At 43.0% G+C, this 27,918-nt stretch overlaps 1 protein-coding gene across 2 annotated transcripts in view; it reads left to right on the top strand.

Moving 5' to 3' along the window:
- The window catches only part of Akap6 (A-kinase anchoring protein 6), a 454,178-nt gene that overhangs the window by 206,850 nt on the left and 219,410 nt on the right, over nucleotides 1-27,918 (top strand). For both annotated transcript variants that reach the window (XM_050138897.1, XM_050138896.1), the window contains one exon: nucleotides 17,456-17,707. In XM_050138897.1, the coding sequence (XP_049994854.1) occupies nucleotides 17,456-17,707 (252 nt within the window). The remainder of the gene's footprint in view (nucleotides 1-17,455; nucleotides 17,708-27,918) is intronic.

Below are 27,918 nucleotides of genomic sequence, written 5' to 3'. Positions count from 1 at the left end.
AATGGCTTCAGGTTTTGTGTTTTTGAGAGATTTCCTGAGTGTGTGAATGAGTCTGTCTCTATCTTTATCTGACTTGTGTGCCCTTTCTTGGGGTTCCCTTCCTTCTGCTTTTTTTTTGTCCTATTCCAATGTGGCTTTTTATTATTATATCATTCTATTATCTCTTATTTGTTTTCTAATGAGATACAAAAAAGGGTAGATGGAAGAGGAATTGAAGAACTGGGAGGAGTGGAAGGAGGGAAAAATCACCATCATGATATATTATATGAAAAAAAATTATTTTCAATAAAGGAAAACTATAATCAAGGCCAGAGGCATGGAGGATAGCTTAGGTGACAGCAATGGTATGAACAAAAGGAAGGACTACGGTGAGTCACACTTGTCTCCAGGACAGTGTGAAAAGTTTCCCCTGAATTGGGGACCTGGGTGAAGGTGGGTCGCTATAATAGGAAGCACCCAGTGGAGTCTAATGGGCAGACCTGGTCTGCAAGCTTGAAGACCTGGCTTCTGCCACTAATCAGCTTCATGCCCACAAGAAGACATTAAACATACTGGGCAGCAGTTATCTGAGATGGAATGCCACTTTCAGATAAAAAACTGTAAGGTAGCTCCTTATTTTATGTGATTCTCTTATGGTGGTCCTTGATAAACTAGAATAAGGATTTTGACTCCATCCTCATACTACAGGAACTTAAAATATGTTCTGAAAAAAAAAAAAGAATCCTATAACAGAAGGGGAGCTTCTTGACACAAAAGAGGCAATTATTGGAATTTAATCCAGTAAAGAATGACGGCCCTGGTGTGCTGGATAGTTCTATGTCAGCTTGACGCAGGCTAGAGTCATCTGGAAAGAAGAAACATCAGCAGAGAAAATGGCCTCCATGAGATCCAGCTGTAAGGCGTTCTCTTAATTAGTGATTGGTGGGGAGAGCCCAGTCCATTGTGGGTGGTGCCATCCGGAGCTGGTCTTCCTGGGTTCTATAAGGAATCAGGTTGAGCAAGCCATGGGGAGCAAGCCAGTAAGCAGCACTCCTCCATGGCCTCTGCATCAGCTCCTGCCTACCGGTTCCTGCCCCATTTGAGTTCCTGTCCTGACTTCCTTTGTTGAGGAACAGGGATATGGAAGTGTGAGTCAGATAAACCCTTTCCTCCCCCAAGTTGCTTTGGTCACGATGTCTTATCACAGCAATGGTGACCCTGACTAGGACATCTGGCCACGGAGTTCAGGCACACTGGGAAAAGGAGCCAGCTTGGGTTGCGCTGCTCCTTCAGATGGAAGCAAGGCAATTGAAGTTAAAAGAGACAAACACTCAAGCTATTTGCATTAATTCTTTATCAACCATCAAAAGTTATACTAGGTTCTAGGGATCTAGTAACAAGCAAGGCAGGCAGAAAAGGCTTCTATTTTAGAGAACTTATATTCTCACAAAAGGAAAAAGCAGAATTTGATGGTTTACTATCACTATGCCTGTGCCTTTCAGAGAATGAAAAGAGGGATAGAGGGATGGCCCAAATGATGAATAGCCTGCTCATGAGCATGAGGGCCTGACTTCGACCCCTGGACCCTAGTTAAATGGCTGCTGTGGCAGCATACACTTGTAATCCTAATGCTGAGGGCGCAGAGGCAGGTGGATCCTTGGGGCTTCTACCACAAGGTATATGCTTGTATACCTTGCCCAAAATTAAAAAAAAAAAAAAAAAGAAGAAGAAGAAAAAGAAAAGCACCTCAGACATGACACCAGACTTTGTCCTCTGGTTACCACACACACACACACACACAGAGAGACAGAGAGAGACACACACAGAGAGAGAGAGAGAGAGAGAGAGAGAGACAGAGAGAGAGAGAGAGAGACAGACAGAGAGAGAGAGAGAGAGAGAGAGAGAGAGAGAGAGAGAGAGAGAGAGATTATAAAGAGAACCAGCAAGATGGCTCAGGGTACAGAGGCTTGCTTCACAAGCCTGATGACCTGAGTTCAACTTCTGGAACCCACATAGAGAACAGAGTCCACAAAGTTGTCCTTTGACTCCACATACGCGATGGTGGGCATCATCTGCACACACGGTGATGGGTGCCATCCCCTATACATGCTTAGTCTTAAAAGTTCTCAAAAAGAATGAAAGGCCAAATGTACAGCAACTAGGAATTGACTTCATTTATATTGCATGGTAGTCATTCCTAGGAATAGTTAAACATGTCAGTTGACATGAAGAAACATGCGTGGTATGCTATGGGCAAAAACAACAGAAATGTGGATGAACACAGCATAGAAACACTGTGTGTAAAGCAGGAAATCTATTTTCTCCTCATCCAGTGATGGCCGGGTGCCGTTTCTATACCAGGCCTCTTTGATGTGTGGTAACAAAAGATAAACGTGATCCCTGACTTTTTTTAAAATTTTCTTATGTGTATTAGTGTTTACCTACATGTGTGTCTATGCAGCACATATGTGCCTGGTATGTGCCAGAACTGGGCTCTGGAGCCCCTGGAACTTGAGCCACAGTTGCCTGTTAGCTGTCATGGCAGTGCTGGGAACTGAGCCCAAGTCCTCTGCAAGAACAGACAGGGCTCTCAACCCCTGCACCATCTCTGCCTCCTGATTAATTTTTTCCCCATGTTTTAAAACTGTTTCCTTTTGCAATGATCTTAATGTTTTTTTTTTCTGTTGAAAAACAACTTATTAAAGTTTAAAAGAAAATCTACTCATTTGTGTGATTTAAATTTGTTTTCTGAATCATCATTGGCTGTACAAATGGAATGAGGGTCACACCGCTAAAAATGGCAGTCCTGTCGTTTGTCCAGTCCAGGTCTTAAGCAAGAGAGGAGGTGGCCCCAGGACACCAGCTTCCAAAGTGGTCAGGACTGGATTCTGTCTGGCACCAAAGCAAGTGGACTCCTGCTGCTGAGATCTTGTATCTTGGTCTGTTTATCGCGTTCCAAAGGGGTGGATCATTCTAGCCTGGTGTCGGTTTACACTTGCTGTATGCTACTGGGCGCTTTTTATATTCCTGCTGATGCTGCCTCTCCCGGAAATCTCTGTCATTCCATGAGCTCTGCTCCCTGCCTCTGCTCGCAGCTGACCTCCGTGGTTTGGCAAACAATGTCTTCTGGTTACATTCAAAGCAAGTTTGGGGGTGAGTTCCTGGCCAGGGCTTTGCCTCTCCGTTTCCCACAGATGAGTTGAAAGGGGAGGAGCTTATACAAAAGCCCTGGTGTTGTTTTCCAGTCTCAGGGCTTCTGATCACGTGATCAGTCTTTGCTCTACTGTAGTGATTATACTCCCCTGGCTTTTAAGGGCTGGATCTTTTTGTGTGTGCTGAAGAATGAACAAGCAGGCGAAATCCAGCAATTTCTATTTTTTTTGAAAAAACATTCCATGTTTCTTATAAATTAAAATATAAAAATAAATATATACCGATTCAAAAACCAAAACAACAGCAACAAACTGACTTGCATATAATCACTTTCCCAGTGAACACGCTGGTATCATTTCTTTCTTTGTCTTTTTGGCTCACACGATTGTCTCAGATTTTCTTTTAACATTTACATAGCCTGTTTATGAATCTCAAACTGCCTGCGCCAATCCTGTAAAGCTATGAAGAACAAATACTACTGGAGTTACTTTACTTTTCCTAACACCATGTAATATCGGAATGTCAGTTTCAGGATAGCCCCTGCTGGAGGAAACTGCCGAGCAAGGGGCCAATATTATTGTCAATGGATGAACCCCAAGAGGCATTTTAGTACAGGGACCTCCTGGGGTCATTGATGGTTTTGACATTTGTAGTGACCTGTGGGAGGAAGAAGAAAAAGGGGTCCCTCTAGACCAAATCACTCTACGCTGTCCTTTCCATCAGCCTGGGAAGGAAATGGCTCTTGACCTTTGTGTGGTCATCACAGACAGCCTAGGAAGGAGATGGCTCTTGACCTTTGTGTGGTCATCACAGAAGGACACCACTTTGGCACAGTGTAAGCCGACAGACAAGCAGCATGCATGCACACAGACTCCTCTTTTTACCAGCAAAATCTAGGTCTTCTGTGAGACTTTCTGTTGCTATTGCTGCTCTCTCCTGTGGTCCAGTCCTCTTCAGACCAGATCTCCCCACTCCTCAGCTCTCTCTCAGACTTTGCCTCTGCCTTCCAGGCAGTCTGTATTATGTCCACAAAGATGCCATGCAATTCCGAAGAAGTGGTCTTCTCTGGAGGGTCTTCTAGATCTCCGCTTGTTGCGCGCTCTGTGCAGAGATTATTTCAGTGCTCTTCCCTTACGTGACTGTGGATGGCCCCGTGTGTCTGACTCCTCTACCGTCCCCTCAACGTTCACAGCACCAAGGGTTTGCCCAAATGTTCCCTCTGCTTTAAAGTTTAGCTGTGCTCGCTTTCAGTTGTAAGCCCACTGCAATGCCCCGCCTTGCTTTAGACTGAGGTCAGCTCCAACTCACAGAGAAACAACATAAGCTGTTTTGTCTGGTGCGTCTCTCGGCTGTGCCTTCCTTCCTCTCATTCGCAGCATCTCCTGCTCTGCTGCCCCTTTCCTGTGGCGTCTTCCATCTTATTTCGTACGTTTCTTCTCTCTCTACACATCTGAATCTTCACTAGAGTTTCACAGGCAGGCTTCTGTCTGCAGCGAATGAGGAGTGGGCTGAGCACATGGCTTAGGGCACGTGGGGCAGAGTTCATCAATCTTGGATGAAATATTGAGTGCCTCCAGGTTCAGATGCTGTCCATGCTAGCTCAGGGCTCGTTTATCAATCCCGCCATCTCTTTTGTATGTATTCTGAAGCCCCGCCCTTGTTCAAAAGGAACAGAATTCTCTGCGTATAATCAGGGAGAGGAAGGTTCTTCACTAAGTTTCTAGTCAATCTAAATAAGCAATGAGTGACTTTTAAAATGACTTTTTAGGGAAAACATGATCTAGACATATTAAAGGTGAATTGAAGTTGAATTAGTTTCTTAGCTTGTAACCGATTTCAAAAGCAAAATACAATGCCCTTGGAGGACTTGAAGCACTGTTACAGGATTATTTGAATAGACCCTTCATCCTCCATTTTGGCAGGTCGTTGGGTATTAATAATGGATGGCTGCTGTGCTTGGCGGTCAGATATGTTATTCTTATCCATTTTTATTTCCCAGAGGAGCCTCTGGAAAAGGGCAGAGAGGGTAGATTTAAAACCATGTTATTGGAATTCAATACCTTTCATCTTGTTTCGTATGTCTAGAGCTTGCCGAAGAACAGTACTAATATGGAGAGTCAGCCAAGCATGGGGCAGGCAAAATCCCACAATGGATTTTCCTAAGTAAGATACAGGCTCGATCCCATGTTTTAATTTAGGCTTTCAGGGATCAACCCTAAAATTTCCAGAAAATGTCAGAATGTATGTTTATGTAATTGATCATTTTGCTTTCGTGTGGATGAAGGAGTTGATAAAAAATCCACCAAGGCAGATTATTTAGGCCAGTGAAAATAAATAAGAAATTATATAAATCAACTATAAAAATGTAAATGTACTAATCATAAGAAATTATGATGAACTGAAATTCTAGTCACATAAAGTGAACCTCTGAGCGCTCAAATGCCTTTGTTCTTCCTGTGATTTCACAAAAGCCAGGGAGGGATGAGTTCAAATCCCAGTGTCATCACCTGCCAAGGGTTGGAACCCACCCTCAGAAAGGTAGCTCATCTTCGATGTTTTATGTGAAAACGCAACAGAAGCCCTTTTGTCTCTTCAGCCACACTCCGAGGGATGAGTAGTGTTTCGGTTCTCACTGCTATGTTGGGTCAGGGTGAATACATTTTTTCCATACCGTCTATTTTGCAGACTGCTGTCCTTAAAGCAAAAAGGAAGCAAGCACACATAGTAAAGTCTTCAGAACCAGTTCTGGTGATATGTTGTTTACATTGGAAGTAGACAAGAAGTCCCTGGTTACGTACGGGTCCTAAGTGATGGGGGCCAGGTGACCGGAAGTGAGTCAGTACTATCTTTTCCATGGAGAGAATATTTCAGGTCTGCTGTGGGTCCTCAGCCTCCTTAGCATGCCCTGTGTATTACTAGGTGTCTTCTCAGCTTGCATTCCCTAATTGCCTATCATTTGTATGGCTCTAACTTTACTTCTTTGTTGTTAAACTTCCCTCCCTTCTCCATCCATCCTCCCCTTCTCTCTTTCTCTTCCTTCTCCTACAGATTGACAGTACAGCAGAAACCGTTTGTATGCTGCCACCTAGAGAAAGCATTAGGAATAGCTTTAATGCCTTGTCCAGCATTTTCTCTATGAGCCTGCCGAAATACACCTTTCGTAGAACTCTTGGAACTTACTTTTTTTCTCAGTTAAAATATACCATGACCCACAAAGCCAGTTCGTGCCTGGATGGAGGTGGGTGGTCCTTGGACTTCCCACAGGGAAGTACGTAACCAGGGACTTCTTGTCTGCTTCCAATGTAAACCTGATTGCTCTTTGGGCTAACGAGGGAGGGGGACTTGACTGGGGGAGGGGGAGGGAAATGGGAGGCGGTGGCGGGGAAGAGTCAGAAATCTTTAATAAATAAATAAATAAATAAATAAATAAATAAATACCATGACCATCTTATGCTATTCGATGTACTTTGGTGCTTTGGACCCTATATTTAGGGTCCATATTAGTGGTTCTCAACTCATGGGTTGCAACCCATTTTACAAAGGTGGCTTAAGACCACTGGAAAACACAGATACTTACATTACGATTTATGATATTAACAAAATTATAGCTATGGAGTAGTAATGAAAATGATTTTATGGTTGGCGGGGGGGGGGGNTATAGCTATGGAGTAGTAATGAAAATGATTTTATGGTTGGCGGGGGGGGGGGTCACCACATCATGAGTAACTGTGTTAAAGGGTCACAGCATCAGGAAGGTTAAGAAATACTAGTCTGTTTTTTTGTTTTTGTTTTTTTTTTTTGTTTCCCATCAGGTGACGATTGCATGAGGTTCAGTACACCTCGCTTTTGGTCCTTTAGTAGTTTTTTCTTATATTGCTATACACTCTGATACTACCTAAGTTGATATGCACAAGTACAATATCCTAGGAATGAATTATTATGTCATTAGATATGATGGGAATTTTGGGTGACTGCCATTGGCTGTAGAGTCTGAAATGACTGGTATCTCCCTTACAAGCTCCTAACCACGGCCTCTAAAATTAGCTTCTCATAGCTCTCTGGCCCTTCAAGGGTTCATTTCCTGTTCTAGGCTCACAGAAAAAAATCTTAAAATCCCATGTCTATTCTATCAGTTCCCAGAGGCATGTCGTGGGCGTATAGAAGTCAACAGCACAGCTAGTTGCTATGGATGTCTGTGTGTGTGGAGGAGGAAGACACAGAAACATATCCTCAGAAGCTGTGCCATGGTCTTAGTGGTCGGACTATATAAAGTACATCTAAAACGAGGTTGACCTGCCCAAGGTTACAACATGAGTCAGCAACTAAGTCCCAAATGGAATTTTCACCTTTTCCAATGTTTTCTTAGCGAGAAATATTTGTGAATAAGTCCAGAGTTAGCATTTATAAATGAAACAATAAGACTCTTCATAACTAGAAACACTCCTAAGAGCCTTTCAAGAGAGTTAGAAAATTTTCAAGTCAAATAAAACAAATATAAATAACTAATAGGTATTGATAGTTCCCCTGCCCACAAGGGGACTCTTAAATGACTATGATGAGGGTGAGTGATATGGTCAGTCAGGCACAACCTCAAAATAATATGTGTATTTGTGTTTCTAGTGGGGAGAACTGGAGGGTGGAGGAGTAATGGCTTGGAATCACCATGCTAGCCAAAGAAAAGCTACCGAAATGGAACACTAACCCTAGGGGGTATATTGCAGTTTTGGCCCTTATTCTGAATGAACTGTAGAGCCTTCCCATCCAACTGTTACCCAGAGCCCAGGGCAGAGACCTGCACGAGTCAGAGAGGGCCGTTTCAGTGTCCTCAAACCTGCACTTCAGAGTTTCCCACTCCCAGTCCAATAGTCGACCTATTGTCATAAAGAAGCAGTTACTTTATGAGTTTTCAGAGATACACAAAAGAGTCTGTGTAATTCAAAATCCAGCTATTATAGGAAGAGCATATGAAATAACAAAGCATTAGAAATTGAGAGATCCCCTATCTTTATAGATTCGGTCACGAGGCTTAGCAGTCTATGGAGACACAGACTAATAATACATATGGCGGGCTGGAAGTAAGTCTTTCTGAACTCATCCTAAGGCAGAGTGATCTAGAGAGATTTTGTCATTCATCTCTTCTTCCTCAATTTTTTTTTTAATTAACACATAAGTAAATCATTTCCTTCTTTTCCTTTCCTCCCTCCTGATACCTCCACTCCCATGCCTTGGTCGCTCTCAAAATTTCTTAGTCTCTTTTTCTTCACTTGTTACACACACACACACACACACACACACACACACACACACACACACACACACAATGCCCGAGTACATAAATACGGCCTGCTCAGTTCCTTTAGTGTAAGTTGTTTGTATATGAGTTCATGTTTGAATTTAGTGTGACTTGTTTGAATACAAACTCATGATATTGGGTAATCAGTTAGAGGGCTCATCAGCTGGAGAAGACTATTATTTCTGCTCTTAACATTCTTTGGTTGCCTACAAGTCTTTGCCTAGGGATGGGTCCCCATAAGATTCTTCTCCCCTGTTAGCATGACTATTGCTGTGCTTCCCAGGTTTTGTTTAGGCATCCACACTCTTGATGCATGGGTGAGATTTTCCAGTCATTTCTAGGAGACACAGCTTCACAGCAGCTTCCTGGTGCTCTGGCTCCCACGGTCTTCACAGCTCCTCTTCCACAGTGTTCTCTGAGCCATAGGTGAAGGAGGCATATTGCAGGTGGACCAGTCAGGGCTGGGTACCCTGCCATCTCTTCTTCTCTGCATTTTGACCAGGTGTGGCTTCCTCTAAAGGTCTCCTATTATAAAGGGGATTTTCTTTGATAGGGGAGGAGAGTTACATTTGTCTGTGTGTATGGGGCAGCTACTTAGAACGTGGTTAGGGATTATGCTGGTTTACTAAGGTGGCAGCAGGAGAGTCTTCGCGAAGATTCATGACCTCGTTAGCACCTGCTGTTGGCTAGATTTCCAGTACCAGCCGTGATTTCCCTCCTATAGAGTAGACTGAAATCCATTTAGAGAGCTGTTGGCTGGCACCATGATGAGTGTCGCCGTTGTGTCCAGTAGGGTTATTGTGCCAGGTTGATTCATGTGGTTTATAGGCACTGCGGCTTGGCTGGACTATTGGTTGCTTCTCTGCCTTGGAAACTTATATATCACCTCCCAGTACTATGAAAGCTAATCCTCAGGGAGGAGGCTCTCAGGTCAGACACAGAGACGCTCCTCTGGTCTTGTGTCCAAAGTGCATGGTGTCTTCAGCAGGAGGGACTTAAATTTAGTCTCTAGGAGGCAACTAAGGGCAATAACCACAGACTGTATTATTTTGGGAGTCACTTGAACTCCCCTGACCCATAACTTGGAAAGAGTTTCCTCATGCCTCATGTAGCCTTTTTTGTTAGTGTATGGCTCTTGAGGAGACTTATATGCTTTGTATGTAGTTTAGGTAAATAGATAATAATGTGATCCTTAATGGCTTTTTCAGACCTGATTTTATTTTCCATTTTCTCTCTCCTTTTTTATTGACCTACATTCCCCAAATAAAGTCTACCACCCCCATTTTAAATCACTTTTTATTTCGTGGTTTATAAAATCAGCACCAGTAACAACATTGTATATATACTTGTGGTACTGTGTGATATAAAATATAAAATAGTCACACGCAGCACTTGCTCTACAGGAGTCTACTAAAGCAGACAGAACTCAGAGAGTTAGACAGGAAGGACATACAGATCACTGGACAAACAAAGCAAATACGTACTTGGCTCAACTCCAGCCATGTGAGCTGTTGCGGGGACTTTCACAGGATGTTCTTTGCAGAGAAGACCCATGGTAATTACTGGATAACCCTAAACTAGAAAGTAATCACAATCCGCGGCCTTATGTTGGAGAGAAAGAAAGAGATCTCAAAACTAGAGTTCCAAGTCCTTGGCATGTCGTTGATTGCTTCTCTTGCTACGCTTTGTCCTTTTGCTTATTCTGTGATGGCTTATGAAAGGCAAAAGTAGCTACTGTGGGAGCTGCACAGGGCACGCCTTCTAAGACCAAATGACCTTTCCTTTCCTAAATAACTGTTGATCATGTGGTTCTTGTTACATTTTCATTATGAGTACATTTTGCTTTAAGGAGGATACTGAAGACAGTAAAGAAACTTATGAAACCTCAAACTCTTATTAAACTATGTAAACTGTGATACTACAGTATAAGTTATTTAATCTCAAAGCCCTGATAAAATTGCCCAATGACACACTGCTCAGCATACATCTCTGTGGTTGAGTGATACATGTAAAAACAAACAAAAAATAGAGAAGTTGTGTTAGAAAAGCCTTCAAACCTCACATTATCCTAGAAATGATCACGACATTCTCCGTATTGGGCAAATGAAATTCTCACAAATTGTTTTCTGGGGAATAAATACGAAGAATGCAGATTCCTTTATGGGTCTGTCTGTGTGAAGCTGGTAGTGGACTTGCTCTACCGATGCCTTGGGTCTTTGTTTATATGGCTGTAGCAGCAGGCTCCCATGGGTCTGCTACAGCTTCAGTCAGCCAAGACACATGACCCATCTCTGGCTCCATGATTTACCGTGAGTGGTACAGAGAACACCAGTGTCATGGCTGCCAGTGGTGCAGAAAATGTAGGGCCACCCTATCAGCACCTCTTCTCATTAAAACAAAGAGCAAATTCAATGGCAGTTTCATTTATTGGCCCAAAGCTGATCAGTGACGATGTACCTCAGATAGTGCATCAAAATAAACTCAAATAAACTCATGCCTATTTTTGAGGGTTCTCCCTTTGGATTTTGAAGTATTATATTTTCTTGAGCTGAATTAAATTCTGCAAACATCCTTAGGAACTTGTTCATATGTGTGTCGGCGGGGTCCTGCTGGTGTGCCCTTACAGACACAAAGACAAGCAGGGTGTGTCTCCTGTCTTGGGGAAGATGGACTGGTCATGGAGCTGTATGAGTTAGAGCTATAATTATAACAGCAGAATCATTCTTAGGGGTGGTCCCATTGCAGTCATCCTGTTCACATAAGTTTACCCGTAAAAAAAGGATACCCATCATATGCAAATTTCCACAGTGCGAATCGTAACTGCCTTTCCCCACCCTTCCTATTGCTATACATTAGAGCTGTTCTCAGTGACAAAAAACAAAGTACACACTAGAAAAATGTGTCTGCTGGAGGAAAAAGGAAGTGATTTAGTTCGTGATTTGGAAAGACTTTATTTTTTTTTTAAAAAAAAAACAGCTGCACCTCTAAGATCACAGGCTGTCTGGAAGATTGAGTGAAGTGAGCAGCAAAATGTAACGTGGCCATGTCTTTGGTTCTGTAGTGATTCTGAGTGTCACGGGGACTGCAGTGTGTGGGTGACTTAAACAAGACAGTGGAGAGTGTCACTTTTCCCTAGCACAGCTGTTTCTGAGAGAAAGCACCTTACACATCAAGAAGTGTGAAGATACACTGTCCATCACGTTCCTTCATTTTGGAGGTGACCCTGTTTTTTTCTACACTTTCCAGAAAATCGTGTATGAGCTCTGTATAAATTACTACATAAAATCGCTGCTGATACTCACAGTGTCATGACCTTCTATGCTTTTACTTTTTGCAAGACGTGTGAACTGAAACAAATTTCTATGTTCATTTTACTGTGATGATGAACGTTTACTATTTTTAACTGGTCAGATAGAATTCACTTTCTTAGTTCATAGTCCTTACATTTTTGAACTGTCTTTAATAATTATGGGTTGAAATGGGGACAATTTGAGCATCTTTTTTAAAACGTTGTTATTCAAAGGATATTTTTAAACTATCCTCAGTTTGCTATTTTTAGAGTCATCTGTTAATCTAATCATTTGAGGGAACTCAAGTGGACAACAACTTTTCTCAGAAGGGAAGGTATAAATGAATGAAATTCACGTAGAATCATGGAGATTTTAAACAAAGAAAGCAACTGGTAATATTGAAAACTAAACCTGAATTGTTTTATCTACTAGAATTAACTTTTTAATTGTCAGTCCATTCAAGCAAGACTCATAATGTTTTCAGTCACAAAGTAATTGGTAACTACTAAGTGTAAAGAGAACCATGGGTTCTACTCCCTGGTTAAGAAGAAGAACATTTGTGGACAGAAGTAAATCTTCTGGTTGAAGTTAGCTGCATTTTGTTACTGATAAAACCATCCAGCTTTCTATGAAATAGTGTCCTGTTGTCAAATAATATCATAGGAAGTTAGGTGTAGTAACTTCAATTTATCCCTGCATACAAGACAGTGGTGCAAGGTGACATCAAGGAAATTTCTAAAGGTTAGCAAAGTTTGTCTTGATCACTTTGACGAGGTCTTTCTTTTCTGCCTTTCTTCTGCTTTTACAATCCCAAGGTCCTCTCTGTTCCTAGACATGGCTAACAAGGGCTAGAGCTGCACTAAGGGCTCTGTCTGAAGCTGAAGTCGTGAGCCTGAGTGCATTGGTAGATCTTGCACTCCCATCATTCCAGGTGACCAGTAATTCCCAGGTCCCATCACTCCTGGTTACCAGTAATTCTAAGGTCCCATAATTCCAGGTGACCATTCATTCCAAGGTCTCATCATTCCTTGTCACTATTCATTCCAAGGTCCCTTCATTCCAGGTGAGAAATTCTTGGAAACAGAGGAGTCTGGAAGTCAGATAATAAAGGTCTACATCAGAGAAAAGGCTGAAACCAGCAGGAACCTGAGTAAGAATCAGATGCAAGCAAGAGACATAGGGTAATTTCAGAGTAAGGCCGTGAAGGATTAGCCCTCCCTATCGAAGGATGACTACAGTACTTTATGTCTCTTTCACAGATGATGGACTGGGATCTATGTCCGGTCTGTTACTTACACTTTCTTTAGCATCTTTGCTCATATTCTGACCCTCTTGATTCAGATTCCTGCCCACCAGTAGTCTTTGCTCTATCAAAATAGAAAATGACTTGAAATTAAACACTACCTCTTGGATTATTATAATTCCCTATGAATTATCTTCATGCCAAATGCTTAAAAATTCTACATGTGGGATGAAATAATGTGTTTCCCATTAATATTCTCAGTGGCAGATAAAATATTGTATGTATATATTCTTAAGATGGATGGTTGGATGGATAGATAGATAAAAAATCTGACCATGAAGGGAATGTTTATCTTCCTAAAAAAGGATTTTCTTATTTATTACTTAGTTTGCTCTGGGTAGCAGATGTGTATCTATCAAGACCAGTTTCCAGCTGCCATGTGCTCAAGACACAGGTGCGATGGAGTCTCGACAAGAATCATTTCCTACATGGATGGGTTAGGTTGGTCCAGCCCCACCCTGTGCTTCCTGACCTACAGGGCCTAACCAGTCACATCTCCTGGAACTTTGAAATTTCAAGCAATTCCTGCTGAGAAGCCACCAATTAATTTTTTAAAGTATAATTTTTAATCCCTAGATTGGATTGCATTAAGTTAGCAGGTTCTCCACAATCTTCAGATAATACAAAAATCTTCCTTCATATAAATGTCCATGGAACTGGCAATTGTTAAGAAGCTAAATATTAGATCTCTGAACGAATTATTCTATAAATAGTTGTTTAATATTTATGTACAGTGACAGATGAAGGTAAATGATGAAGGTAAATTTTTCTATCATTAGAAAGCAAATCGTACAGAATTACTTAGTTATTTTTCTCTCATCAAATCTTTCATAAGGTGTTCAAAACAAAGTCCATGTTCGGGGAAGTAGGTACACACTCACATATATGCACATGCAAGCTCAGTGTACATGTGCATATATGCACACGCACACACACACACACACACACACACACAGAGAGAGAGAGAGAGAGAGAGAGAGAGAGAGAGAGAGAGAGAGAGAGAGAGCTTTTTATTCTACAGTCTGTGTGTTCATATGGTTTTGGTCAGGCCAAGCAATTGGTAACAGAGTAGAAGGCATGAAATAATTTATAGATTCCAGGAAGTTGCATCACACCATGCATTATTTAGTTTTAGAATTTTAATAAGGGTTGTACATTGCCAGAATATTCATCAGAGGAAGGCCCATCAGTCCATCATAGTCCATCAGTTCCTTTGGGAACTGTACCACTGTCCTCCTCTTCTGGATATGCAGGAAGATGGCTGACTGGCATCAGTGAACCCTCGGTGCCCTTCAAGGGTAGTTTCTGCTGGATGGTTGCCTGGGAATCTTGATCCGTCACCTGATTGCCCACATTCCTACACTCACCATGAAGGAGTCAAATCATGTGTCAGAGGAATGGGTGGCATGGGTTTTGGCATGTGGTGCCAGAGTTATATATAACCTATTGTGCTGGGTGCTGGGTGTGGGTGAGAAATTCCTTTTAGTCTATCCTGAGCGAGCGACATTAGGATTATTTAAGCTATTACTGAATGAGTCTGGAAGATGTTTTCCTGCTCTATGCTATTGTCAAATAATCAAGCACATCGAGAAAGCCAGGAAACGATTCCCTGACCAGCACATCAGAAGGGGAGCTAGTGGTTTGAAAACCCCTTATGCTGGAAGAAGTGTGGGGTACAGTTTTCCAGAAGTGGGTTGTGAGTTATGAGGAGGTCTGATATGCTTGTTGTCGTCAGTGCTTTCACGAAGGGAGAAGAGTTGCAGACTCCAGGTGCCGCCTCTTTTCTGGCCTCCTTTGAACTTGGCCCGATCTGTCATGAGTGTGTCCTGGTGTGTCCTGGGTGCAGTGCATCAGAAAGCCAGCGAGACATGCTTGTGTGCTTCCACACATGTTGGAATTCACCGAACAGTAGTAAACTGGCTGAAATCTGCCAAGTGGTCCCCTTTTCTTTGATAGCTGGCCATTGACAAACCCAGGCTCTTTGTATCACAATCTTAATGATAAATACTCACTTTTAGGTCACACGTTCTACATGACATAGTAATTATATCTACATGTAGGTTACAGAATGGCTACAGATGGGTTAGAGAGATGATGGCAGAGCTCAGGAAGGAGGCAGAGCTGACAGAGAGATGTCACTGTGCAGGCAGGTATGGAGGTGTTAGATGTCAGCACAGAGGCAAGCCAGACGGCGGTTTGAGGATTGAGTTAGACCCCAAAGGCGAGGTCCAGGACCATAGATGCCAAAGAGGCCAGCCTGTGAAATGAACAAATGGGGGGCTGACAGTGGCAATTTGAATTGGCTATCAGCAGTAGGGACTGAGCTAAACTGAAGCCCCAGGCACACAGGAGATCTCTACCTGTTGGTCCCGTCATGCACACACACAATGAGTAGTCAGATAGTCAGATGGCAGGTTGGTGGAGATTATAGCAGCATACTTTTCTTTAGGGGGGTCCATGGGAGGATGCTGCACCTTTCCTTGGTCTGTTTTTCTCTGATATGATTTTAATGCACCCATGTATTCTTCTGGTCAGTGTATAGTTTGGTAGGTTTATATTATAGCGGGTATCTTCTTGCCTTAGGGTTTGGTCTGTGCTTTGTGGGATATGCTGAACGGGGGTAGTGTGTTTGTGCCCAAGGTGCAGAGTCATCTTGCATTTTTCACTCAAAATGGAGCCAAATGTTGATGGCAGGTTAGAGTTACCTAGGGCAAAACACAGTCTAAAAACACTGTTTTATGGAGCAACAGAGACCAGCACAGCCTGATATCAACATGATGGATGTGCTTTATGTGGTTATAATGATGTTATAATGAGACCAAAGTCCTCTGGTGTGTCGACATCCTGCCTGGTCTAGCTGGCTTGGTGTGTCTCACAGCAGGTAATATAACCGGGTGGTGGGCACTGGGAAGCATGTGCCCGTTGGCATCGATGTAACTTTGCATGTAGAAGAGGCCATACTTGACAGGACAAGGGGCTGTCAGTAATTTTGTTGTCTAGGCTGGCGACGAAGTAATTTTTTTTTTCTAGATATTTGAAGCGTTCTGCATCCGTTGGCTCAAAGAGACAGAGCGAGGTTAATAGACAAACATCAAACAATCGGGAAGATTGTCAGGAGAGTCGCTGGAATGTTAGACACAGATGCTGTGCTGGGTGGGGTGGGGGGGACTGGGGCCTAGGAGATTCTGTCTGAAGTGGGAATAACCGAGCTGGAAAAAGAGGAGCTGGTCCTACCGACACTGTTACCCAGAGTGATGACAGGGTCCAGAGCAGGGCTCTGGCAGAGAGATGCGTTGGTGGAGCAGGGCTGGAGGCCTGGAGGTTCCAGAATGGAAGGGGTCTGAGGCTCATCAGGGTGAATATGAGTATTGCTTAAGATGGAGGTATGGTTGGTATGGAGGGGGAAAATGAGAACCAGATGTGTCTGTCAGTGTGATGTCGTTAAGTTCGTCAAAAGAATCCAACTGAAATCCATACCCATGAAATCAGAAGACAACCTTCCTAGCTTAGAAAGATTGTTTTGACATTGGAAGCAGGGCTCAGAACTCAAATGATTCTCTGAAAATTCTGCCTTAACTAACATCCCCCAGTTTAAACATCAGCGATAGAACAAGACTGACAGACTTCCACTTGTATGCCACGTAGTTATTATTTTCGTTCTTAATCATCTCTTACACGGACCAACACATGATCCTTCATGGGCCTCACTTCCTGGATCTGTCCTCTTACAGCAAAGGACACTGGGAAACTTGTGAATCAGCTACCACATCGGATGTGAAATCTGCCCGCGTGATACTGTGCGGAGGTGATTGAAATGTGGAGTTAGTGATGTTTTTGTTTAAGATTTTGGCTCTTAATATTTTTTTTTAAATTTTTTGCATCTTAAAAGTAGTTTCACCTGCCAAATGAGGGTTGGAAATTTACATTTTCTCTGGGACTTTTGGCATTAAGTCATGGTGCGCTTTGGAGAGTGGCCATGGCCCATTACGTTGAAAATTTCATAGCTAATTTAGAGTGGCCTGGGACTCTTAGGAAATACATTCTAGCCTTTCTCTATCCCTAGACATCGGGCTTACACATTTATTCCGAAAGGCTGTGTGCTCAGTGTGGCTGACCAGCATCAGATAGAGCAGCTTCTGCTCTGTCTCTAGACCCCGAAAGATTAATAAGAGGACAGAGAATGTCAGAAAGAACTCCCAGCTGAACCTTCAGCTTGAATACCCAAAGGAACAGTGTAAAAACCCAACCTTCCCGCACACGTAGAAGGGTCAGTATAGGCAAATACACCTGCAAATGTGTAATAGAATGTGAACAAAGGCAGCCGGACACCTAGAACATTCAGTGGCAGGCCTTTGTGTTTGGTGAGGGACCTTTTGTGCCTGTCCTTCCCAGGATAAGATTACGCGGCCCTCACGCACTTGCTTCTCTTTGCTGCAGGACATTTGTGAAGATATTTCCGACCATGTCGAGCAGATCCACGCGCTCCTTGAGACAGAGTTCTCCCTGAAGCTGCTGTCCTATTCGGTCAATGTCATTGTAGACATCCACGCAGTCCAGCTGCTCTGGCACCAGCTCCGAGTATCCGTGCTGGTCCTCCGGGAGCGCATCCTGCAAGGGCTGCAGGACGCCAATGGCAACTACACCAGGCAGACGGACATTCTGCAAGCGTTCTCCGAAGAGACAAAGGAGGTAAGTGGCCTTGGGCAGCAAGTAATGCTTTGTTTGGTGTTTCCCTTTGAAAACATTTTTAGTTTAGAGATGCGAGAAGGGGGTTTTTGTAGATAGGCGAGCAGGTCTTTGGCTAGGGTCTGGGTGGACTGAGTAGAAACAATGGTACCGGTAGTATAAAGGGGGCTTTTGACATACAACATAGTTTGTGTAGATGTCATCCGTAGAGGTGTTAGCACTTTCTGACTTCCTACCTCCTCTTCAATTATTTAATACATATTTAACACTTACTATATTCATGTGCTAGATACTAGAATATGATCCAAGCAGCATTTCTAGGGGCTGGAAGAATGGCTCAGCAGTTAAGAGCACTGACTGCTCTTCAAGAGGAAGGTTCAATTTCCAACCTTCCCATGGCAACTCAGAACTATCTGTAACTCCATTTCCTGGTGACCTGACACCCTCTTCTGGTCCCAGTGGCTACAGACGTACATAGAGTCTACAGACATACACTTGGGCAAAACACCCATATACATAAAATACACCCCCCCCAAATAAACCATTTCTGTTTGTGAGGGGATTTGAATCTAGTAGGGGATGGAGAGAATTGAGCAGATGCTGAGGCCAAACAATGATTAGTCTAGAAGACGTAGTAGGATGTCAGAGAAAGAAGCACCTGATTGATAAACGAAACGTGCTTGCCCCAAAGGGGAGGCAGGGTTAGATAGAAGATGGCCAAGACAGAGGGAATAGCAGGATCAAACCCAAAGCAAAAGGGGTGGGACTACGACAAAGCTGGGGACTAAAAGCAGGATTTGTGGAGTCCAACAGAAAAGGCAGAGGTCAGATTATAAAAATAAACTTTTAGAGCCACAGTAAGAGAATTGGATCTTAGCTAGAGGACAAAAGTATTATTTGTTGAAGGAGCCTGCGTGGTTATCTTCCTGCTGCAGAAAACCAATCTAGATCTAGCAAATCAAGCAGGGGCTATTAGAATGCTGTACAGTAAGGTCACTTTGTTTTCTCGTGTATTTTGTGAGTCCATTGTTATTCTTGAGGCACTACTTGAGAGTGGACACAAGATGGGAAGTAGTCAGTGGTGGGTGCTTATGCCGTTCCCAAGGCTCCATGCTTAGTCCCCATTATCAAAACAGAACAACAGTAACAACAAAATCCTGAACTATGGGCACCCAACTCTAATCTAAATGAACTCTATCATCCTCAAATACAACTGACATATATTCAAGGAGTATTTGTATAGATATAGATTCAGGTAGAGATGCAGAAACCATGGACCGATATGTGGCATTTGTCTTACAGTTCTATGGCTCTTGATACTTAGTTTAGTACTTGGCTATTACCTTTTCTTTTTTTTTTTTTTTTGGAAAACATTCTTCAAGTTTATAAGTCTCGTGTAAGATTAAGGCGCTTCTTACTAAGTGTTGTAGAATTCACTAGTTTATTAATGTTTCAGTGGCTGCTGAATTAGCAACCCTATGAAACAAATCTGCACCTATTTTAAACATGTTGTACTCCTACTGATTTTGTTCAAAATAAATTCCAAATAAAGATGCCATTGCAGAAAACCCATGCTGGCTTTAGAAGTCTGCGGGAATCCAGATCTGCTGTGTTCTCCTCGACGTCTGCAGCCTCCACCTGCAGTTAGAGCTCCTTGCTGTTGTGGCTGGAGCTGTGAGGCAAAAGTAGGGGCTGTGTTGGCTTTCTGGTGCAATGGCTTCCCAAGTCCCAGGGGCTCCCAGGTGCGACTCTCATGGCTGTGGGAGACTCCGGGCTCCAGCTGACTGTCTTTCTTGGAAACCGACCACCTGTGAACATATGTGCAGATGGAAATCAGGGATGAGGGGTCTGCATTCTAAAGACATCTTTCTTCAGATTCGTCTCTTTCTACTGCTGGAAGGGACATGTAAACTGATTCAAAGAAATTAATTTTATATATTGATTTGCTAAGTATAAGTGGGTTGTTCACCAGATCTTTGTTATAGGAATTTGAAGATACAGCAGTGAATTTATCTTGATTGTTTTATGGATTATAATTTGCATTTGACCTTGTAACATTCATGAAATGGAAACACACACAAAATGGGGAAAAAGCAAATGAAGCTAAGTGCTAATAGCTAACATTTTCCTGACGACGTCGTGCGATTGCCTCATGAAGTATCCATTATGATTCTTATGAGGAATACTAAAAATATATTTCTAATTTTATTTGAAGCAGTTTGGTGCATTTTTATATCTGAGGACAGTTTTGGAATTCTTGTAGAGAGACAAGAACACACAGCGTGTAGGGTGGAGCACAGAGGCCTTTTCGCCGCTGCTTTCTGGGTGTCTATGCAGATCAGGCTCTGCCTGTTCTCACCCTTCAGGAACCCTTTCTAGTCTCATTTGTTCATGACACCAGAGAACCAAGGGATGTTTCCATGTTTGCCAGAACTGAGACAAGGGCAGGGAATTCAGAGAACAGTCTCAGAAGGCATTCAGTGGTGGGAGATTCATAGGAAGAAAATAAAATTATAAAACCATACACAATAAAGTGAAACACTGATAAACTAGAACCCATCCAAAGAAGGGGATTCATTTTCAGAATCCGTTTGAATTTCAGAGCCACACAGAAGGGGGAAGAGTGAGCTTGGAAGGCGAGAAAGTGGCAAGTTCTAATAATTTGAGTCTTCTTCTCTATTTGAATATAGTAGACTATATATAAGAAACAAAATGGCAGGTATGTAGTTAAAAATCAAACAAACCAAGCAACTAAACAAATATGTAAAAACACATCTTTGAAGGAAAGCTCAAATTGTACAAATTGTACAAGGGCCCTTTTTACCAGCCGGTTTCTTTTTTCTTTTTATTTATTTATTTATTAAAGATTTCTGTCTCTTCCCCACCACCGCCTCCCATCCGGTTTCTATCGAGACAAAGTACCACCAGCCTGTGAGCTGCATAAGGACCAGCTCTTCCACGGCATGATAGTCCTATCACTGTATGCAAATGTCTGTAGATTAAATGAAGCAACTTAAAGCAGATAACCGCTGCTATAGGTGTAGAAGGAAGGGGTATTACATTAGATGGGTGAACTGGGAGTCAGTCATAGTGATTGTCTGATTTATAATTTCAATCTACAGAAAATGAAAATTATTAAGAATTATTATGCGATTGAATGATGTTGATTTTTTTTTGTATATTTCCCCACCATCCATGAGAATGAAGTTTGCTTCACTTTTTCCTATCATACCCACTCTTTCTCATCCATGGATGCTCTCTGGAACTCATCTAGAATCACAGTCCCTAGTGACAAAGATGAAAGGGCCATCGGTCTGAGGGTAAGGGTGTGGGTAGGTGGGTGGCATGTTGGTAAGAGGACTGTGATTTTGTACAACAGAGATAAAAACATCTGGAGCATTATGTAGTGAGATTGTAGCATCTGGAGAAGAGAGGAGGGGCACTGCTGAATTGGGGGACAAAGGTAACAGGCACCGACCAGCCGAGGGCTCTGATATCTTAGTGGAACTTGTTAACAGGAGCAGCTTCTGAGTTAGCAATGCTGCACCTCCAGCCGCTGACAAACTCTAATATAGTACCAAGAAGAGATGTAAGAGCATCTGGGCCTAGTTAACTTAATTACAGGTAAGAAACAAAGCCTGGTTTCTATCCAAATTAGAAAAGATGCAAGTGAGGCTCCTTGAAGCAGTTGATAAGACTGAAGCCAATAATAAAGCAAATGAATCACCACTTACATACAACGCATCCTTCATTCAAGAGCAGCCTCCTGACATGGGGTGTATCTGAGGAGAGGCATTGCTGGGCAGCTTGGACACAGCCCTCATTACCAACAGTATGGGCGATACTTCTGGGTTCTAACTGTGGGAAAACCATCCCTTGGTTCCAAGACTCATTGCTTACAATATGTCCGTGATGTGGCAGGAACCAGCAGAACTAAATGGATGGCCCTTCCTGAGCAGACTTGAAATAATTGAGCTCATCAGTCATCTGCATGAGAAACTTCAGGGAACTTTTTTCCCCTTAAAATTGCCTCTGCAGGGTCAACAGTCTATAATATATATATATACTATATATATATGTTATATATATATAGTATATAGCAATAAGCCTAGCCTAACATGGGCCAGGCCATTGGTTCAGTTCCCAACATGAAACCCTCCTCTCCTAGCAAAAGGCCACTGTGTAGTGATAGGAGCGAGCGGGGCTGCGTCCCCGGCACCCGGCCGCCCACATGGCTAGCTTATGCCCTGAAATAATTACACGGAAACTGTATTCTTTTAAACACTGTCTGGCCCATAAGTTCCAGTTTCTTATTTGTTGAAATAGGAAGCGGCGGGGCTGCGTCCCCAACACCCCGGCCGCTTGGCTAGCTCATGCCCGAAATAACAACACACAAACTGTATTCATTTAAGAACTGCTTGGCCCATGAACTCTAGCCCTTACAGGCTAATTCTCGCACCTGGACTAGCCCATTTCTAATGATGTGTGTAAGCACCCCAAGGTGCGCTTACCGGGAAGATTCTAGCCTCCGTCCATCATGGTGTCTCTGATCCAGAGCTGTCGGGTCTCTCTGGGAGCAGAGCAGAGTCTGACCTCTCTTCCTCTTCCGCCCAGCATCCTATTCTGTTTTCTCCTCCCATCTATGCTTTAACCTATGAGGGCCAGCCAAGCAGTTTCTTTATTGCTCAGCCAATGAAATCAACAGATTGATATGACACTCCCACATCACTTATTGGCTAGCTCTTACACATCGATCTAACCCATTTCTAATAATCTGTGTAGCCCACGAGCTGGCTTACCAGGAAAGATCTTAACCTGCGTCTGTCTGGAGTGGGAGAATCATGGCGACTCCTCGACTAAGCTTCTTTCTCCCAGCATTCTCTTCTGTTTACTCCACCCACCTATGTTCTAACCAATAAAATGGGCCAAGGCAGTTTCTTTATTATAATTAACCAATGTCCTTCCTCCATCACCACTGCATAGTAAAACCTAAACTGGTTTTATTGTTCTCTTGCTGCTGTTCAACCTCCCTCACCCCTGCCCCCAATGCTAGGGATTAAGTTCAGGTCTTCAAGAATTCTGAGATAGTATCCCACCCCTGGATTCCGTTCCCCATCCCAAGATGATACTGTTTCTACTTGATGATCTTTTTTGAGGGATAGATTTTTTCCATTTAAAAATTCAATAATAATAATAATAATATAAATGCTTTTGAATATGTTTTTCTAAAGCAAGCCAGTAACTGGCTGGAGTTCCCCCAAAGTTTACAAAGGTTTCACACTCTGTTCTCTTAAATGAAGTGATTTATTTATCTATCATATATTTTTTAACACACTCATGTCCAATTATTTATTGAACATCTACTGTTCAAGATTTTGAAGACTAAATATACTCCTGGCCTTCCCTGTTTGTGCAAAACAGGTGGTTGATGCTTTCAATATCTAGTTATTGCCTAAACTATGAAATTTATTCATTATAACAATAAAATTTTAACCTCAAAGTCTTGTAGGACAGTAAGTATAATAAAAAATAGAAATTATATTCCTAATTCCTACTAGTTGACAGTTTGAAAGGCCTTACAGAATGGCTTAGGAACATAACCATAATTTAAATAGCTTTTAATATAATATTTTATTAATTCTTTGAGAATTACTGCAATATATTTTGATCATATTCAACTTCCACTACTCCCCTTAACTCCTACCAGATTCACACCCCTACTCCCTTCAACTCCTTCTTGTTTCTCTCTAAATATAACCCATCAAGTCCAATCTCTGTTGCCCACATACTCCTGGTGTGGGGCCATCCACTCGAGCGTGTCAGCCTACTGGAGGCCATACCCTTAAAGAAAAATGGTTTTTTTCCCCTTTCCCAGCTGTCAATAGCTCCTCAGCTGGGGATGAGGACCTATGAGTCCCTCTCCATTCTTTGCTGGAATATTGACTGATCTTGTGAGGATGTCATGTGGGTTTGCACAGATGTGAGGATGTTGTGCAAGGATGCACGGCTGTGCAGATGTTATGAGGAAATGCACAGTTGTGCAGATGTCATGCAGGAATGCACAGCTGTGTGGATGTCATGTGGGGATGCACAGATGTGTGGATGTCATGCAGGGGTGCACAGCTGTGTGGATGTCATGCAGGGATGAACAGCTGTGCAGATGTTATAAGGAAATGCACAGGTGTGCAGATGTCATTCAGGGATTCACAGCTGTGTGGATGTCGTCCAGGGATGCACAGGTGTGCAGATGTCATGCAGAGATGCACAGTTGTTTGGATGTCATGCGGAAATGCACAGATGTGTGGATGTCATGCAGGTATGGACAGATGTGTGGATGTTGTACGGGAATGCACAGATGTGTGGATGCCATGCAGGTATGCGCAGTTGTGCAGATGCCATGTATGGATGCACAGCTATGTGGATGTTGTGCGGGGATGAAAGCACTGGTCCTGGTATATCTGTATGATGCTGTTTTCCCCCAGTCTTCCCAGACTCCTGGCTCCTTCGATCTTTCTGCCCTTCTCTTTTACATTAGTCCCAGAACCTCAGAGGGGGTGATATAGAAGTCCCATTTGTGTTGTTTTGGGGGTCTCCAGGATACCTCTGACCAACAACGTGGGTGGAGGTACCCTATATCTGGCACTGGGTTTTTTATTTGGCAAACTATAATTCCTGGGAGGAGCATTATGCCCCTGCATAGTGTAAATCCAATTAAACTTTCTCTTTTATATATAAAATATGAATTGTATCTTTATAGAAGAGAAATTCTTCAGTAATGGCCAGCAAAATCAAACAATTTAAAAAAAAATCTCCCCTTAAATTGTGAGATGTATTTTCTTAAAAGCTGCAAACTGTAACTTTTGTTTGTCTGACTCATCCCTGGGTGGTTTGAGTTTCTGGCAGGAAGCTTCGATGCCACACACAACTCCACTTAGCTCGTTTTTGTTGAGGTTGGAGGTTAATCTTCAACCCTTGTTCAGGTGCTTTAGTTGTAGAGGTGACCGTGCTTCCTCCTCAATATGCTTCATTACTAGGAGGAATGATATCCATAGCAACAGAGGCAGCATCCACGGGGCACTTCCCACGCACAGACTCTCGTGCCATGTATTCAACTCCCTTAAGTCTCTAAATATCTCTGTGGCACCGCTTATCATTTTTCTTTGACTTTTTCTCTCTTCCTTCCTCCCTCCTTCCTTCCTTCCTTCTATTCTTTCCTGGGGGGTGTTCTAGACATGGTTTCTCTGTTTAAAAGTCCTGGAATTCTCTGTGTAGCCCAGGCTGGCCTCAAGCTCACAGAGATCCATCTGCTTCTGCCTCCCATATGCTGGGATTAAAAGTATGTACCACCGCTATCTGGAAATTTCTTTTCTTTTCACCTTTTTAGTGTGTGTATATGTATGTGTGTGTGTAGCTGTGTGTGTGTATGTGTGTAGTGTGTGTATGTGTGTGTATGTGTGTGTGTAGTGTGTGTGTATGTGTGTGTGTGTAGTGTGTGTGTAGTGTGTGTGTGTAGTGTGTGTGTAGTGTGTGTGTAACTGTGTGTGTATGTGTGTAGTGTGTGTATGTGTGTGTAGTGTATGTGTGTAGTGTGTGTGTAGTGTGTGTGTGTAGTGTGTGTGTGTGTGTGTGTAACTGTGTGTTTGCATCTGTGCCATAGCATGCACGTGGAGGTCAGAGGACTCCGTTCAGGATTTGGTTTTCTCTTTCTCCCATGTGTGTTCCTGGGTTCATACTGAGTTGTCAGCCTTGGTAGCAAGCATATTTACACACTAAGTCCTCCCCCTGCCCATCATTTCCATTTGATAGATGAAGGAATTGAGAATTAGCATCCTCAAGCTGCTGGCCTGACTCACAGATCTAATTAGTGCTAGAGTGAGAATCTGACTCTGGAACTTGGTCAGTTTATTCATTATGTCAAGTCTCCATAACCAGGGGAAGAAGCTCCGCACAGGTGTCAAGTGACCACAGAGCCTCACCATATTGTTCATTCAGCGGGTGTGTCTTTCTCTGCACATGTCTCTGCGATGCAGAGGCCCCGGTCCGATAATACGTTTTCTGTGAGTGACAGTCTCATGATGCTTTGATACAAAGGGAGAAATAAGTTAGATGAGTAAACTCAATACTAATGAGTTACTATTTCCCATTGAGATGTGCAGCTAAATGGAAGTTAACATGGACTTGAGAGCTTTCTATGATTGATTCTGACCGAGGTGAGAGGCTAAAATCTTGATGAAGTAGAAACTTTAGCTATTCTCTAAGGGGTAAAGAAGAGTCCGGTATTTGAGATAAAGTTGTAGACGGCATTGCGAAGTCCTGATGCAGGAGGGAACCTGGCATGTTCAGAAACCGGAAAAAGAGACACTGTGGTAGGAGGCCATGGTGGGGGGAAGTGGCATGGGAAAGGGAGGGAGGGAGGGAGGGAGGGAGGGAGGGAGGGAGAGAGAGAGAGAGAGAGAGAGCGAGCGAGCGAGCACTTTTCATATCCTGCCTTCAAACACAGTTTGGGCTTGGGGCAGGGGCTGGGAAGGTACCCCATGCCTGGCACTGGGAGTTTGGACTGGGAGAGAATTAACAGAACGGATTTGTAATTTATGAAGTCCCTCTGCTGGCAGCGTGGAACACGAACCAGCAGGCATGTCAGCTTAAAGCAATAGTCAAAGTTAGGATTTGACTTCAGGTCAGACAGACTCAGTACAAGGCCTAGTTAGTCACCAGGTCATAGTGACTTATTTTTCCTTTTTGATGAAATATACCCAAGGAAAAGAGTGCAGACCCCAGCAGAAAGTGGTCAGGGTTAAATGAAGGAGCATTAGTAGAAGGCAGCCGTCCCCACTTGGAAGGAGGAAGCCCAGGCCTAGGAAAGATTGTTTACTATAATTATTGTTTTATCTGGATATTTTAGAGTAAGAGACAGAAAGGAGGAGAAGAACTGAAGGGAGCGAACAGTCCAGAGACAAAATGAACACTCGGATAATAAATGCCACCAGTCATGAGGAGGCCAGGTCTCGGGATGACCCGGCTGAAGGGACCCGGGCCCAGCAGTGAGATGGGGGTCTGGCATTATTGCTTCCAGTCCAGTGCCCTTGCTAAGACAACAGGAATCACCTTTACACTCTTGCTTCATATGCTAAGGGCCTAGACCAGGCTGTCCTTCAGCTTGGTAAACAGAATCCAGTTTGTATGCAGGATCATCAATTAAAAACCATCTTGTTTGTCATGTGGTATAGAAACTACGTTAGCAACGAGGGGAAAAAAACCCTCAATTTCACAATTAAAGAATAAAAATACTTATAATGCTGTTATTAGTGTGGATGAATTTCAAATCCTATTGGCCCACATGGAATCATAGATAATAACCAGGGAGGCCCGCTAGCAATTGAGATGCAGTGTTGAGGGCAAGGGGAGGGAAAGATATTGCAGAGGAGGGGAGGGGTGGGGGTGATGAGGTTTGAACACTAATGTTCTCAAGTGTGAGCTGTGTGTAGCTTTAAAAGGTGAGGCCAGATAGAAACTTCTCTTCAACAGTCTCTGTTACGTTTTAAAACACTTTCCTGTGATTTGTGCGTGAATGTTTGCCATTACTGGGTTAATACAGTTTGTTATTCTACTTAAAGTCGTTCTTGACTTAGCCACTGTGGTAGGTGCTGGAATGGGGGCACAAAGGAACCCCCAAAACCTCATAAAGATTCTACTTTCGTGTTACTTTTTCCTCCTCGTCCTCGTCATCCCCCTCCTCCTCCTTCTTCTTCTGAAATGTGCTTTTTACTTAAGATTTTAGTAAAAAAAAAATGTGTATAAAGACAGGCTTTGCAGTGTAGCCTATGATCCTGGCTCTTCAGGAGCCTACAGCAGAGGGATTGAAAGTTCATGCCTGACAAGTGCAGTGTGAGTTCAAGACCAGCACCAGCAACTTAGCAAGCGAGAATGAAGGAAAAGCTGGGGACAGAGGACAGAGGACAGGAGACAGTGGAGCCATGGGTAACTAGCATCCTAATCCTGTCCCCAGAGCCATGCACAGCAAACAACACCTGAAGCGCTTTTGAAACCATTAATGCGCTGTTTTAAAAAGAAAAGGCACAGTGGCAAATTTGGGGTTGGTCTCCACCATCCCTCAGACTCTACACCTCACGTTAAATTCTGGGTACTTAAAGGCAGATACTGTGTATAAAGCAAAGTGATTGGTGTGCCTTTCTATGGGCCAGTCTCAAGCAAGC

This window comes from Alexandromys fortis, unplaced genomic scaffold (genome assembly GCF_014885135.2).
Source record: "Alexandromys fortis isolate MF-2015 unplaced genomic scaffold, M_Fortis_MF-2015_v1.1 scaffold_35, whole genome shotgun sequence".
Lineage (NCBI taxonomy): Eukaryota > Metazoa > Chordata > Mammalia > Rodentia > Cricetidae > Alexandromys > Alexandromys fortis.
This window is presented reverse-complemented; position numbering and strand designations above follow the sequence as displayed.